At 39.0% G+C, this 17,042-nt stretch overlaps 1 protein-coding gene across 3 annotated transcripts; it reads right to left on the bottom strand.

Moving 5' to 3' along the window:
• Window positions 1-539: 539 nt before the first annotated feature.
• TMEM267 (transmembrane protein 267) lies at window positions 540-16,852 on the bottom strand. 3 transcript variants are annotated; one of them, XM_075411309.1, is made up of 4 exons: window positions 16,761-16,852; window positions 13,962-14,097; window positions 11,577-11,964; window positions 540-3,691 (listed from the first exon to the last, which is right to left on the bottom strand). In XM_075411309.1, the coding sequence occupies exons 3-4, from the start codon at window positions 11,886-11,888 to the stop codon at window positions 3,356-3,358; spliced, it is 648 nt and encodes a 215-aa protein (XP_075267424.1). In that variant the 5' UTR covers window positions 11,889-11,964; window positions 13,962-14,097; window positions 16,761-16,852; the 3' UTR covers window positions 540-3,355. The 3 variants fall into 3 exon arrangements, with proteins under 3 accessions (XP_075267424.1, XP_075267426.1, XP_075267425.1); XM_075411311.1 differs by lacking the exon at window positions 16,761-16,852 and adding an exon at window positions 16,453-16,684; XM_075411310.1 differs by lacking the exon at window positions 16,761-16,852 and adding an exon at window positions 16,502-16,684.
• Window positions 16,853-17,042: the final 190 nt, after the last annotated feature.

Below are 17,042 nucleotides of genomic sequence, written 5' to 3'. Positions count from 1 at the left end.
TTTCCTTCAGACTGAATTTTAACCCCTTCCCTCTTGCTCTATTTCTTGAACATTATTTCCATTAGCAAAGGAAATGTTCTTCTGGCAATAAGCTAATATCAATGGCCTGGCTGTTAAAATTTTTTCAGTTCAATTCAAACTCACCAGCATATTCCTTGGAGCATGGCATCAATTATGAATAATTTGCTTACCAATAACCAATTACCTTCACCATAGAAAACAATGGTACCAGTAGTCATGTGAAAATACAGATAACATATGAAACTACAATATAAACTGAGAGGAAATGTGTTTGTTCTTTCTGTTAAGGCCACTAACAAATGGGGAGAAATTTCGTCTTTTTTCTAAAGGACTCGGGAGAAGAAACATTCTAACATTTTTCTTTTAACTTGGCAATTATTAGTACCTACTTTTACGACAGCAATCCATTAAAGCAGGAAAAAAAGCAGCACAGTTCCGACAAAAAAGTAAGTCAGAGAACCTCAAACTTTCTTCAACTTTGTAAATACAACTTGAAAATACATGGAAAAAGTCTGGATTAGCATAGTAAAAAAACCAGTGAAATAATCAAGTTTAGTGATACGTGCACAAAATTGTTAGCTTGAGATTTTTAATAAATTTTTGTGTAATTCACATTTACTCTTCATGGTAATGCATGCAGTAAAGCACAAATTCATTATGTTTATCATATCTTGGTTTATTTTTGCCATGGTTTTGCTACACGTGGCAGGTATCAATGCATAGTTAGAAATATCAATGAATTTGAAACGTACATGAAATACTGGCTAGGAATTGTTAGGCAATTCATTCACAATGGGCAGGTGTATCTCCTAGGTGACATGGGGTGAAACAAATATTTAACTTCTCCTTTGTTCTCTAATCTGGCTACCCACAAATGATAGCATTACATGCAACGTGTCAGTTTACCTTGAAAACCTGTCAATGGCCTGAGCTAAAGTTGCCTGAGCGTCAGGATGAGGCATGAGACTGCCACGTCTGTTTGGAGGGAGAGAGAAAGAAGTTGTGTCACATGACATTGCTTTTCTTAATACATTTCTAAGTGGTGTTCACCTATTGCTGTGGTAGAACTGGTATAACAACATGACCAGAAAAATAATATTTTGAAATATAGCTAAAAATTTTTGTTAAAAACCCCACAAAAATCACAAGAAATACAGAGAATGAAAACCTGTATTTTTAAACTACTGAAGATGTACGCATTAACTGATTCTTAAACATACCTGGAACAGTACAGTACCAATCTTAAGGACTGTTGGTGGACATTCAGTTACCAAAAATGCTACATCTACAATCTAAAAATGAGAAAGCGTAATTCTTCACTTTGTTCCTATATACATTTCCCTTTGCAACAAATCTGGATAAAGAACAGAATTATACAAATATTATGAAACAAGAATACAGAAAATTTTCTACACAGATTTAAGTGTTCACTTCTTGCACAAAATATATTCATAATTGGCATTTCATAGCCTACAGTTTAAAATACAGGTTAGAAGTAAAAGAATGAGCAATGCTCCTCCTCTACTAAACCATTACACCTTTGGATGAAAGATAGCTTCTGCTTTGAGGGCTCTAAAGCAAGACATTTCTGATGTTGTTTCTGGGAAACTTATACATACTATAAAAGACAGAAATCCACTGTATGAAGATAATCCTTTAAGGAGTGTTCTGCTTTTCCAATCTTCCTTCCGAGAAAAATATCATTTATTCATTTTATAATAAAGGCTAAACAGGCCCACTGTACTGTTAGACAAGTTTTCATAAGCATACATTTCTGACATGAAGAACAAACAGGGCAGATGCTATTCTTTCTGTGTAAAGACACATTTTAAAAGAGTGAAACACTTTCCATATTTACCTTAGTCTGCTGCAGAGAGCCTTTAGTACTTTGCAGCCATAAAAGATCCTGGTAACCATTAAGCCAGCCATCCCAGTCAGTATTTTCTGCCATTTTTTTTACTTTATAGTATGAACACACCACGTAATCTTTGCACCCTTTGATAACTTAAGTTCAGTACACGCTATGTTATATAGGCTCTTCCATAAAAATAACCCCTTTTGACAGCCATTCATTACAAACTGGAATAATTTAGGCCCCACCTCCTTAATGGGCAACAGAGTTCAATGAATAAAAAATTAACAAAACAATTATTACAAGACATTTCTCAGCTTGTACTCTGTAAACTAGACAAGAGCTTAGTTTTTACTTTACAACTTTTTCTGAGAAATTTCTGTAAATGAAAGCTGTTACTTTGAATAGTCCACAGTGTAAATTACTATGTTATGAACCTGCAACATAGTAACATTTTTCCTTACGGAATTTATTTATGAGAAAATTTATATTTCTGTATAACAATGATGCATTTTATTATTTTACAATAATAAGGATGATATTGCACTTAATAGAAAATGCTGTTTATGAGTACAGTAGTAAGGTCTTTAAGCAAACTCACATTTTGAGCAACTCTTATTTTCTTGTATCTTCCTGAATCTTCCCGAAAGCTTATGCTTTACTGTCATAAATTTGGCTTTACACAATCCTTAAATATTTACTAAAATTCCTTAGTTCCAAATTAAATAATATTCATAATCAGTATATTTTTAAAATTAAACAAATTGGCCAGCACACATAATACTGTAATCAGACTGTCTTCTCCTTTCTAACCACAAATAATAGCTAGTAATTATCTGCAAATTGAGTACCAAGCAACTACAGAAGAACAGAATTTAGTAGAAACACTATATGATAGCAGTGTTCAAAGAGGTGCAGATATACAGTTGCACACTGTGACATACAAACAGCACTTTTTTAAAAGAGTTGAATTCAAGAGTCCAGCAGGAAAACTAATAAATAAATTCAAAAGGCTAACTGATGTTTTTCAGAAGTGCCATACACTACTAAATTCTCCCTAACACTTTGCGTTTATATAGTACTTTACATTTGTAAAGTGCTATACAAATGCTATCTAGATGAGATGTATTATCTACAGGCAGAATACAAATCCAGAGTGAATGGTGATAAGATGAATGGCAACATGACAGTAAAATGTAAAGTAATTACAACAGAGAGACTAAGTACTTCATAGATCAGCTAGCTATGCATGAACTCTAATGGAAGACGACATATTTGCAAGGGGAAGTATAGATATAAAATTATTACATTTGTTAAATAGGTGTCTGTGACAACAAGGAATTGACATGGGAGCTGTAACTGGCTCCACAGGCTCAAAACGCCTAACTCCAAAGTTGCAGGAAACATTAGGAAACCACTTCAGTGATGAACAGACAGCTTATTTCAAGTCCTAATATAAACAACCTTTACGAGCCATCATTCTTATACATCAATGCGGATTCCATGTTTTATAGACATTAATTCTCTAGTGCCTGTTAAGTACATAATAAATGAACATAGATGAGGTAAAGATGCTGTAATTGCCACATACAGCCAATAGGGCAAAGGAGGAGTTTTTCCAAAAGGGCAGATCCAGAGGCCATGACGAATCCCATCACGGATGTGATGAGAAGTCCAGGATATGAACAACATCCAGGGAAGAAAGCACCATGAGTCCTTAAGTCTGAAAAGGTGCATAATAAACTTCAACGTCAGAGCCACAACAGGAATCACAGTCGAACAATGAAGAACTGGTCTCTGCGGAAGAGTCAGAGCAGCCTGCAGAAAAGAAAAATGTAATTGGCAATGGCTACAATCATGGTAAGAAAATGTTTCATGGATGTTTACAGGTGTATTATCAAGTGGCTAAGTGGAAGCGCAAAGAAAAACATACTGTTCCTTTCCACTGCAGTTGGTCAAAATCAACAATATGGTTATTTACACGTATGAGAGCTGTGTGCTGCCCTGTCTCTCTATTGTAGGACACTAATCATGTATCCTACCAAGCATTACTGGCGGCAAAACAGGGAGTGAGAGGGATGAGGTATGCTATTTGTCATATAGCCATGTGGTATATAAACTTGTATAGTCTGCTGCACTGATTATATGTATTTAATTTCAAGGTAATTATAAGGAAAACAACCACACAATACACTTGAGGTATACAATATGCTTTACTTGAAATATTTCATATGCTTTAATGGCACTTATTTTCAAAAATACATCCTGTATTATACTACAGTTGGCACCCATTAAGTTGTTTTAGATGGACAATATCTAAAACAGAACAGCAATTTCCAATACAACAAAAATATGATCTAAGTTACATATATTTTAATTGCCTTGACACAGTATTCTTTATGGACAGGCAAAAGACAAGTTCAGAAGCCAACATCTGAATCGTCTGTGACTGGGTTTTTTATATCAACAACTTGTTTAATGTTAACTCCATTGAAAACCTGATAATTTGCTTTAATTAAGGTGAATGTCTAGCTAGTGAGATTTAATTCAACCATTTTAAGAAGTGATAATTATCAATTTAATATACACACCTGAGAAAATATTCCAGATATACTTACTAGCAACAGCTAGAACTATTTCCACAAATTCAAAGATAGTAAGAAAAATTAAATAATAATATTTTGGATTTCAAAGCAATAAATAAGTAGATTATTGTTTCTGTAAGCACAGAAGAAACAACAGCACATCACTAAAAGATCTCTACAGAGGTGCTGATGTAATACTAATTGGCTAAATCCAGGTACTGGTGAACATTTGGAAAGACCGTAACAGGCAACAGAGACATACTCTTTGCACACGATGGTGCGTCTGATTGTTTTGTTGAACTCACCCCTCACTGCATCTACTGCAGAAAGCAAATAAACCATCGCTCCACGACACCAGCCAGTAACCTGTTAATGCTTCACTTGTGTTAACTGTTGCAGGATTCAACAGTTACGGTACCTGACAGTAAGACTCTGGAATGGCTTCATCAAGTTTTCACTGATAATTTAGACAGCTGCTTGGAACACTGTCTTCTCTGTAAGGAAACTTCAATGTAGCCTTAACCAAGCAACAGAGAGATGTAAACCTATGGACTGACTACCATGGAACACAACAGCCTGTGCTTTAAACCAAAGCCAACGTTAAAAGGCTTGCAGAAAGCTTCGCTCAATTAGCTTCCCACCACACACTTGTCCATGACTCTCCTGATCAGGTGACAGGATTAAAAAGCTCACAATCTGTGTCAACAACTTTTAACTGCAGTGGTATGGATCCAGCTCCTTAAACTTGGTGTAAAGAGTGTATTTTCTACAACTTCATTTCTGTCTCATACAAGCAGATTGTTCATGGATTAAAGCAGAAAAATCTTGTGATGGTGAAACAGTTTATTGCCTACCCTATGAAGACAGTCAAGATTTTTCTTCCTGTCAGCAAGAGCCTAAGAAGTCCATACTAGCCTAATTCTGAAGAATCACCCTGGATGGTGATATACTTTGGCAGATATCCTGACTGGTCACTACTTCTGCATTTCAAAAAAATCAGTGGCAAAATCTAAATGAGTCTTTTCCCTCTGCCCTTAGGAGCTTAGGTGCCAACAGCAACAGAGCGAGTAAGGCGAATCTGAATGTCAACTATGCATGCTATTTGTCAGCACTAGTGCCAATCTTTATCCAGTTTTGGGGAGGTGATGCTTACATTTTTTTTCACACAGAATTTTAGATGGCAGGGTTCTTCAGACAGCAAACCTGAGTCCTCAGTTTTAGCAAGAGAAAACTGTACTTTGTAACTGCAGTAGTCATTAGGCTTCTGAAATGCTGTTGCCCAAGTTCTGAGAGTAGAACAGTCTGTTTGCTCTTTTACATTCTGTACCTAGAGGAATATTTACATCCTTGAGTCGCCAAGCCCGAATATAAGCTGTCACACTCTTTATCCTAACAGGCAAGTTTGTTCACCTTCAGAAACCACCAGGTCTTAAAAAAAACAGTACAAGCCTCTTCTGCTTTCAACTTCCTGGAAAAAGATGATCATGGTTTGGGTAGATTTAGGGCTATGTCTACCATGAGGGAGATGAAGCTGCAGTTGCAAACAGAATTTGTTCACAACACAAATTACCTTTCCATTTGCCTACATGTTCAATCAGGCGCAAGAGCCTGAACTTCCTGCTCCTCCAGACTCTCACACACTGCAACGAGCAGCTGGAGACAGGAGACAGCAGTCACATGCAGGAGAACCTAAGCAAACTCTCTGGCTTTAATGCTCAAAGTGACACTACAGAAGCTATGGAACAATATGGGCCCCCTCACTCATATTCTGTGATGCTTGACAAGCCTGAAGTCCTTAGTTCTGAGACCTGTCTATAAATGCAATATTAAATTAACTGTGTGCATGCAAAGCTTATTCTCCAGTTCCTGAAATGCTCCTGTGCAGCCCCGGTTGGTCAGCAGTGGCACGTTAACCAGCTGTGTTGTGTATGTTTGCCAGTACAATCTTGTTTGCCACTGACTGCATTCACTACACTTTTAGAAGCTGGTGAGTCTTTAAGTAGCAAGCTAGCAATTTCTACACCATGACCATTTTGGGCCACAATCCTGAGGGACACTGGCAGCAGCCCATCACGCTGTTCTTGTTTATCAGCAATGCTGAGTATAATGGCAGGCTGCAGTAACTTTCACCTTTAGAGTCAGTCAATGAGACAGATTCTTCCGACACTGATTCTTACGATATTTCTGCACTTGTGTGTGTATAATGTACAGTGAAAACTACATGGAATATAAAGAACTACAAAATGTAAGTAGTGAATTCTTTGTACACTTTATACTTGTTGCAAAAATAATGCAGGCAAAAGGGCACATCACATCCTACTTGGTACACAAGTATTTATCAGAGTAAACATATAAATACCACAGCTGACTATTTCCCCTGAATACTCCAGAAAAATAATGATGACACCATGAAAATTAGCCCAACAGCCAAGCAGTGAGCTGCGTCAGCAGGAACAGGAGCAGATGACCAGAGTAATGTGAAGGTAGCAGCCGGACGTAGAAGGCAATACTGCCTTCTGCTGTATAGAAGGGTTACTTCAAGAAAGTAACCCATCGTCAGATTTAAGAGTGATGACAAAGAGCTTTATAGGTAATTGTGTAATGTGAAAAATATTATTGTTACAAGTTAGTACTAGTGGTGTGGTTAGTTAATTTGATTTCTTAATTTATTAGTTGTTTAGTAATGTGTTGCATAAGCAGTAAACATTGTAGTCTCCTAAATCAGTTACACCCAATACTGCAAGATAAAGAGTAAGAATGGGACTGGAACTAACAAATACATAGTAAAAAAGTATCACACGAAGTAATAAATAACATAGGCAACAGCCTGAAATTACAACATGAAACTGAAAAGGCACATCACACCAAGCTGAGGAAAGAAAAAAGCACATATTAAAATCAGGTCTAGCTAGCCAAGCAACAACACAGCATAAAAGTTTATGGGGATTACATTACATCACAAACTAAAAAGACTCTGATGTCATTGCAAGGAGACATAAAACCTGTAAGAGATTTTTTTTTTCTTTTAAAAAGACAAAAGTGTTGTATGCATGTGACATTAAAAGCAATTAATTGATGCTGTTTGGCTCAGAAGTCTCAAAGGAAATACTACACACAGTTTGGGACAGGACCCTTTAAAGATAATTAAGACAAAAGGCAAGCCAGAAGAGATAAGAAAAATAGTAAGAGGTTTAGAAAACATAAAGCCAGGCCCTTCAGATTTTTTGTAAAGCACAATGGTCTTGCAAGTTGCAAGGGTAATCCTGTTACTGCCATAAGGGTGAAGAGACTTACACAGAATATCGTTTAAAGGCAAATATCCTTTATTAGCCCACTTAATGTATGGAAGGGGGAGGAATTTGTAGGCAAATAATTACCAAAAAGCCTTTGGGCGTATTGCCTTCTCCTTACCTCAGCTAAGTAAGTCTGGCTACTAAAGGGCTATTCTTCTACTTGCAACATGTTGTATTTCTGATTTGAAAAACATTTCTGGGGAGAACACAGCAATCAGCTGTCTTCTGGAGAGAGGCCTTAAAGAATAAGAAAACAAGATCTAATTGTCAACAACAATAACTTTAGGATGGATATTAGAAAAAAAATTGCTAGCTGCTTGGGAACTGAAACAACAAAGGATCAAATTAAGTCATGAAACTGCCATAGTTTACTTTGTTTGGGATACTAGGAATAGGCTACACAAACGTTCTCCATCATGGAAAGTGTAAGCATATTTAACCTTGTCTCACTGCAGGCAGTAAAGAGACAGGTCACCTCCCAAATCTATCATACAACACAATAGCTTTCTAAACAGACACTGGTGAAGAGTGTCATCTAGCGGTCATAATTAAGAAAAAACGATGGTAATCTCAAAGGCAAGAAAAAGCAGCAACACAATTTTAATACTTTCTAGTAACTAGCCATTCATTACTTGCATTTGCCGATCTTAAAATAATATACAGAAGAATAATTATAGATTTCAATGTTAATATTATAGGACTCATTAATCAACCAAACTAACTTTCCTTTTCTTTATATATTTTTATAATTTTACAGTATTTCCATATGCAAAAAGTACAGAAAAGGAGGTAACTACAGATTACGCAGGGAGGAACAATGCCAGGCACCAGCACATGTTGGAGACTGACTGGCTGGAAAGCAGTTCTGAAGAAACCCTATTTGTTGAATACGAAGTTGAATACCAGCCAGCAGGGTGACCTTGTGGCAAAAGCGGACAGCGGTACCCTGGGCTGCATTAGGAGTGTTGCCAGCAGGTGGAGGAAGGTGACCCTTCCCTTTCTCCTCAGCACTGGTAAAGCCACTTCTGGATTGCCGAGTCCGGTTCTGGGCTCCCCGCTATGAGAGAGACATGGAGCTACCGGAGATCGAGTCCAGAGAAGGGACACTAAGATCATGAAGCGACTGGAGCATCTTGAGTACAAGGAAAGGACAACAGCTGGGACCGCCAGACTGAAAAAGAGAAGGCTCAGGGGAGATGTCATCAAGGTGTACCAGTATCTGAAGGGAGGGTGTAATGACAATACAGCCAGGCTCCTTCCAGTGGTGCCCACTGACAGGGCAAGACACAACGCACAGAGACTGAAACACAGGAGACTCCTCCTGAACGTAAGGGAACACTTTCACTGGGACAGTGACTGCACAGGAGAACAGGCTGCCTAGAAAGGCTGTGGAATCTACATCCACAGAGATTTAAAAAAGTTGTCCGGAGATGGTCCTGAGCAGCTGGCTCCAGGTGAGCCTGCTTCAGCAGGGGCGGTTGAGAAGATGACATCCAGGATACCCTTCCAAATACAACCACTCCGTGATTCTGTGAAAATGCATCTTTGTCAAACACAGATGTAAGGGGGAAACTGACCAAATGCACAAATAGGAAAACGTCTTTTCTCTACAACAAATAGCAATGTTGTATGTAAACAAAAACTATTTTCCCATCAGAAGTCTGATTTTTACATCTCAGCCATAAGCAATAATGCTTCTTGCATTTAGCTGTCTCCTACCTGTTGTGAAAAAAATGACAAATTATTTTGCATTGTTCTTCTTTAATTAAAGGAATAAAATGAACAGCAATTTTCTCTCCACCTCCTTCCTTCCTCTGCTTCCTAGGAGCTATTTCCTCTGTCATCCATATGAAGACTGCAATACTATTATGAGCAAACTGGAGGAGGAGAAAGAAGACAAGACGGTGAAAAAACTGAGTTATGCTCTGGTTTGATGGATAAAGGTCAGTACCTTTCCCTTCTCCTGTGCAGGTCCATCTGTAAGTGGGGGTGTACGTTTTTGGGGAGGGGAGAGTAAGTAGCATGTATGTACACGAGTGCTAGCAGCACCAGCATCACCAGACTGTGAGGACTTGTGTTGCTGAGCAAAGCAAACTCCTGGTAACAAGCGGAGTGGCAGGGCTCTAGCTGTGGGGACCAGGAACTAGCTGGGGGTGAGGAGCATCTGCCCGAGGTATGAGACCTGGAAGGCAGTGTTAAGAGAACTGGGTCTGGCGCAGATGGAGCTTACAGAAGGTGCAAATGTTTTGGAGAGTACACGGAAGAGACTGCTGTGGTCAGCAGAAGCTGGGTATGTATCTTTGGAGCAGGCAAGCAGACAGGCATGTATGTACGTGTGTGAATGGGGAAGCAGGAACAGGACACACCGAAACCACTGGAGAAGCACCGAAAAAGAATGCCATAATCTGGCAGTACTAACCCTATCAAGAAACTCTATCCCAACAACCAGTTCTGCAAATGGATAATGATCACATACATTCCTTAGGAGGAGTCAATCCACTTGACACTTGCTTTATTATTGTTTTCTTCACAACGAACTGTATTTAAGCACAAACTCCCTGCCTTTTTAAATGTGGCAGCTCACATATAGCTTGTTTGTGGGAAAAATATTTAGGGCTAGTTAAAACCAAATGTACTACTCAGTAAGACTGAATGAAATCAAACAGCAGCTGGATTATCTACTTTCCAGATATTTCTACCCCTTATTGTAAACAGAAATGGAATAATCCACTTTATATACAAAGCACTCATGGCAGCACTTAACTGTTAAACTTGGATAACAAAGCAACTGTGTGATACGCATAGGATCTAGAACCACAGAATAGTTTGGGTTGGAAGGGACCTTTAAAAGTCATCTAGTCCAACCCCCCTGCAAGGATCAGGGACATCTTTCACTAGATCAGGTTGCTCAGAGTGCCATCCAACCTGACCTGGAATGTTTCCAGGGATGGGGCATCGACCACCTCTGTGGGCAACCTGTGCCAGTGTCTCACCACCCTCAGAGTAAAGAATTTCTTCCTTATTATCTAATCTGAATGTACCCTCTTTTAGTTGAAAACCATTACCCCTTGTCCTACGACAACAGGCCCTGCTAAAAAGCCTGTCCCTATTTTTCTTGTAGGCCCCCTTTAAGTGCTGAAAGGCTGCAATAAGGTCTCCCCGCAGCCTTCTCTTCTCCAGGCTCAGCAGCCCCAACTCTCTCAGCCTGTCTGCACAGCAGAGGTGCTCCAGCCCTCAGATCATTTTTGTGGCCTGTGCACCCGTTCCAACAGGTCCATGTCTGTCCTGTGCTGAGGGCTCCAGTGCTGGATGCAGGACTCCAGGTGGACTATCACCGGAGCGGAGCAGAGGGACAGAATCCCCTCCCTCGACCTTCTGCCCACGCTTCTTTTGATGCAGCCCAGGATACGGTTGGCCTTCTGGGCTGCGAGTGCACATTGCCGGCTCCTGTCCAGCTTTTCATCCACCAGTATGCCCAAGTCCTTCCTGGCAGGGCTGCTCTCAACTCCTTCATCCCCTAGCCTGTATTGACATCGGGGGTTGCCCCTACCCAGGTACAGGACCTTGCACATGGCCTTGTCGAATACCACACACAAGGGCTTTCAGAACTCTTTTTTCAGAGTCTTGTAAGGAGCAGAACTTAACAGTAGATGTAAAATATTTTTAGGGCTTTTAAAATCCTAACCACTGCATACAAATATAACTCCCATATATCTGTTAAAAATCTGTCTAATTAAGATATCATTGGAACTTTTTTTGTTTAGAATACGGTAGAAGAACAATAAAGTAAACTGTGATGAAGCAGTCATTGATCTATTGACTTACCTTTAATGACAGGGAGCCAGCAACAAAGAAGTGGTCCACATCAATGACAGAGGCGAGAAAGCCAGCCAGAGTGACCTCAGTGAAGTCACTTTTCTTCCTGAGTCCAATCACTATTGCCCAGGACCACATTCCTAGTATACCATGCACTGCATTATCAGAGAAGGCTCGAAGCCAGTCATTTTGCTGAATGAAGGAAAACTGCAGAAGTCTGTCTGCTACAAAGCAGAATATTCCCAAACCTAGACTAGAAATAACTGAAGCTGTACTGCAAGTTTGGAGAAGAGCATGGGCCTTTTCAGTTTCCGATGCCATGGTAAACACCACGTCACAGGACACAAAGTGTCATCAGGATATACACTGTGCATTGTCCTTTGCATCATCAGTTGCTCTGTAAATGTCAGAGAACAGAAAGAAAATTATTAAAGAAAAAATCCATTAGTGCAAAGCATTTGTTAACACAGCTACAACTGAGCATAAAAAACCCAAATTCAGCGTTTGCACTTAATATTCCTAGGGAATTTTTTATTTCAGTTAATTTGTTGACTTGAACACTACAGCTCCGAATTAAAACACTTGTCCTGTTCTAATCAGAACAAGCACTTCTGTAACATGGAAAGCTCTAACTCCACTTTCTGAAACCTCAAATTTTACAAAATAATTTGAAATGTTTATGATAATACATTGAATATATTTGAAGATTCCTCTTGGTCTTAAATCCATGATATTCACCAAATTCAACTCTTTACGCTGTAACAACAAAAAAAGATTCAATTTGGAGTATTCTTAGGACTGATGCTCAAAAATCCCAGACCTCTCAGTGCAACAACTGTTAAAACTGAGTTTCTAATCTATAAACCAAACGACTATTTTCATTTACCTACTTTGCAAAGGTATGTGTTATCACCCTGGTACCCCTCTCTGAGCAACTCCTTGTTTAGCTTGGACACTGGCACATAGAATAAGCATTAAGAAAACCAGAATCACTAATATATTTTTAGTGTTTATCGTAAACACAAACACAACAATCATTCAGCCAAGCAGAAGCAACCAAAACAAACTCTTTACTGAGCAAACCTACACATGCTTTTCCTCAGTATGTGTTTCAGCAGCAAACTGAGGAATACTGTTACTTTTAAGACTTTTCTATTGCCTGCCACATTACCGTTTTTGTAGAAAAGAAGAAAATTAGTTAATTCCAGTCATTTTATTTCTCAAAAATTGACCACTGTAATTTGAAAATAAAGGCACTGTTATCAGCATTAATTATCACTTTAAAGTCCTTAAAAACTATTTATGTTCTATAATTATTACAAAACCCTCTTGTACAAGGTGATTTCTTGGGAATAATTATTGTCCTTAAGTAAATGCTTGATAACTCAAAAGAAATTCCAAAAGTAATTCATGATCTTAAAAATACTCGCACCCCACTCCCATGAAGCAATTATAGAATACCTGGATTATAACGACAGAGTACTCATTTCTGTGGTAACATTTAAAGGAACACTTTTGAAATAAAAATCCTCGTACAAATGATGTATTCCCTAGCTTCGTTAGTTAAACACACTGAAAAGCAGTCCTTGATGGACAGTGTCAATTCAAACTGTCCCAACTGTTATGCTCTTTTGTCTTTATGGGAAGCCATGAGGACAGACCACCGTTCACAGCCTACATCCTACCTAAAACTTAATTCTTCCCAAGAGGTTGCTATTTCTGTGCAATACACTAAATTTTGATAATGCTTCTTCACACAGTTCTATCAGGTAAATTTTTATTCTAAATGGTCTTTTCATGAGTGCATTAGACTTGCTTTAAAAATGATACTTTTAACAATATTGACACATAACAGTTTATGATTTTAAACACATTATTGATTATAAGCCCCAGAAAACATAAAATGTTTCTTCCAGATTATTCACATGCCTGTTTATTGTAGAATTATCCACAGGACATGACTACTGGCATTGATCTTTATAGCAAAAAAGCCCACTGAATCATTTATTTGGAAAACATATTAAAAAAAGAGAAGAAAGCATGAATAATACATAGACTTTGCACACAGACGAAAAAAAGTGGGTCAAGTTTAGAGTCTGTTACCCATGACTGTACCTCTTCTGAATGAACACAGACAGACACAATGTATTTCCTGAAACACTGGAACTGCCATTTTCTGGTGGATGACTTTACAATATACAGTACATTTCTGAATTAATTCCATTTTAAGGAACAAATGGTGATCTCTTCACAAATGTTTCTTCTATGTAACCATCATGTCGGATGGGATTTTATTTAAGATTACCATGAAATCTGTTTAAAAATCCAATCTGGGAAGAGCTGATATAGCAACACACTTTCAAAAAGCAAACCAGTATTCAGAATCAAACTTACCCTGGGACTAGCAGAACATATTTTTTTCCACTGCAGCTGCCTTACTCCAGTAGCAAATGTGGTCTACGCCTCAGCGCTTTCTGAATCCAGTCTGCCAAGTCCAATGCAGGAAAGACCAAACACCATTTGTTCCATGCTAAATAAAACGAACCAGTCGGCAGTAAGCACCGATACCACACAAACCTCTTCAAACTATCTACAGAACATACATGAAAACTGAACAGCAGTCAAAAATACAGAAAAATGCAACACCTTTTTAATGAATTCTGGAGCAAATATACCTGAGCTGAAAGCAACTTCTGCTAGGGCTTAGCGGTTCTGTTAAAGAAAGAAAACTAAAACAAAACCCAGACCATAAACCAAGAGAAGGGCACAAATAAAGATGGAACAAGACAACAATTGAAAGATAACAAACCCAAATGTCCTAAAGTCAGAAAAGGGCAACTCCAGCATTCTGTTTTAAGCAACTGCACTTCAAAACACACAAAGATCTATTTTCACTGATTCTTCTCTGTAACTGTGTGCCTGGAAGATTCCCACCTAATGAAACATTTAGGAGTCACACTCAGGGATCTCTTTTTAATCTCATCCTATCAATTAGTGACCTTGGAATAAAGGGAGATCTATAAACTTGAATAGCAAGAGAGGTCTGTGTCAGTTTTATGGCAGACTTACACTGTTTTGCTATGCACACTATTAGCATGTGCATAAAGTATACAGGAAAAGCATCACTACAGACTTAAAAAAAAAATCCAGAATAAATATGATTTGAGAATTATGTATCATGAAATAAAGGTAACAATGCCAACTGGAAAACAAGGATGATATGTGAATGGGTGTCTTTGAACCAGAATGAAGAACAGGAAGTAAAAACGTGGTTTCAGACTATGCTTAGCCAAGAGCCGTGTCCGTAGCATAACACTTCTTTTTAAACAGTCTGTCTCTGCTGTCTTTTATAGACAAAAATTACTGCTGCCTGTGTAAAAATCAAGTCACATTCCCAGATACAATGGCGTAAGTATAAACATTCTGCAGATCAATAGTGAAATCAGACTTGAAAAAGTAAAAATCTGTTCAACCAAAACAACATCTGAAATGACAATTTTTAATTTAAAACTAGAAACTGTATTTTTGTCTGAAAAATAGTGATTTTCAGACTGTTTACAAAATATCATAACAACAGTGTCGTAAGTTTTTCTATCCTGTAAATCTCAGAGAGCATAGCTGTGGAGCTTACATTCTTGTTAAAACAGAACAGTAGGAAATAGATGTATTACACGAGAATGCTTAGAAACCAATGGGTGGTCAGTGCAGTTAACCTACTGAAGGAAAGATTTAGGTTGAGTTTACTTAAAACACAGGCACACAATAGCTGATAGTTAACACTGCTTAGAGCTGTGATTTTTTCATTACATTTTTATATGAGATAAAGCATTATGCATAATCTCTTATAAAAATAATTTTTAAAACTGCACAGTTGGAACTGTAAATTACTGACACAAGAATGTATTTAGATCAAAGCTGTAAAAATGCATTTGGGGAAACAGCTGACACTAAGAGGCCTTTCAACTCATGGTGTAAGAGCAAAGCAAAAAACCACTGGCTAAAATTACCATTTAGAAATACTGCTTTACAAAATTCTTGCCCCAATTTTGCAAGTAATTATTTGGTACATGAATACATACAGGAATTAAATGCATAAACTTAGCAGAATATGCACTTCATGCAAGAAGTCAAACGATCGCAGTAGTCCCTGTAATTCTGTAATCTCTTTAAAATAATCTCTGTAATTTGATATCAGAAGCTAATTCACATGAAAAATTCCATAAAGTAAAATTACCATTTAAGACACCAGCTCAAATGTTTATGCATTATCTCATGGAAAAAGCAGATCCAAGCCTAAAACTATCTGTGAAGAACTAATAATGCACTTTATTTTGGGGTCAGATAATTATAATGCGTCACTGGGGTTGGAGGGCCAAAGGAGGCTGAAGAGAAAAGAGTACAAAAGCACACAAGAAATTGGCTGGATTTTACCAGGACACTAAGAAACAAGCTGAATTAAATGCACAAGGAAATTAAGAAAAACAAACAAACCCCCCATAAAATCAGGATTTAATTAAATTGTTTATTTCAGGGACCATAAATTAAAGTGTTTGAAAAGAGATACCAAGACACCAAAATGCAGACGTTCTCCTTCATGAGTAATTTGGAACTGAGATTTAAGACTAAAACACCATCACTATGTGTAACCAAAGGGAGGGACGAAGGAAAGGCCAGCATGCAGCAGACAGACATGTGAAAGTACAGAGATCAGCAACATTTTTTCTGTCTTGAGGAAAGGAGGCTTTGTCTCCACGCCCAGCACCAAAGCCCCTCATCAGCCACCTCCTCAGCCATTAAGAAACAAAAATGTACCGTCATCTTTACAGCAAAAACGGAGCCGAGAGCGTTAGGAAGCCTTACATGTAAGTGACACGCCTGGCTTTACCTAAGGAAGCGCATTCCCGTTTCTTACGCGAAGACCTGACAGGACGTACAGGCACTCCTACTCGTAACACAGGAATTTGACGCTGGTCCCGCCGGACGGCTACGACCGTTTTCGCTTCTTCGCAGTAAAACTCACTGCACCGTAAACGCCCCGGGGTGCCTAAACCGACGGACCCCCGAAACCCCAACCCGGCGGCAGGCAGCCCGGAGCCATGAGAAGCCCGCCTCTACCCAGCACGGGCAGCGGCGAGAAGCCGCCCGCCGCCGCCGCTCCCTGTACCCAGCCCGCCCCTCGCCCTCCTCGCCCACCTGAGGCGCGGCCGCCGCCAGCCACCCCCTTCCCTCCATGGGGCGAAGCGGAGACGCCCACCGCGGCCCCGCCGGCGTGGGGCTATGAAGCATGCGTGGCCGCGGAGCACGCCGGGAGCGCGGCTGAGGAGCCGCCCGTCTCCTCCCCTCCGCGCCCGGAGGGCGGGTTGGTTCTGAGGGAGAATTTTTTCTAGAAATGTTAAAAACAGGGTTCGGGTGTTCCCAACAACATTAAGGAAAGTCCTGTAAGAGAAACCAATGGTAAAAAGGCTAGTATTTTAT

This window comes from Opisthocomus hoazin, chromosome Z (assembly GCF_030867145.1).
Source record: "Opisthocomus hoazin isolate bOpiHoa1 chromosome Z, bOpiHoa1.hap1, whole genome shotgun sequence".
NCBI classification, from domain to species: domain Eukaryota; kingdom Metazoa; phylum Chordata; class Aves; order Opisthocomiformes; family Opisthocomidae; genus Opisthocomus; species Opisthocomus hoazin.
The sequence above is the reverse complement of the archived record's forward strand: the minus strand, read 5'-3'. Positions and strand labels throughout refer to the sequence as shown.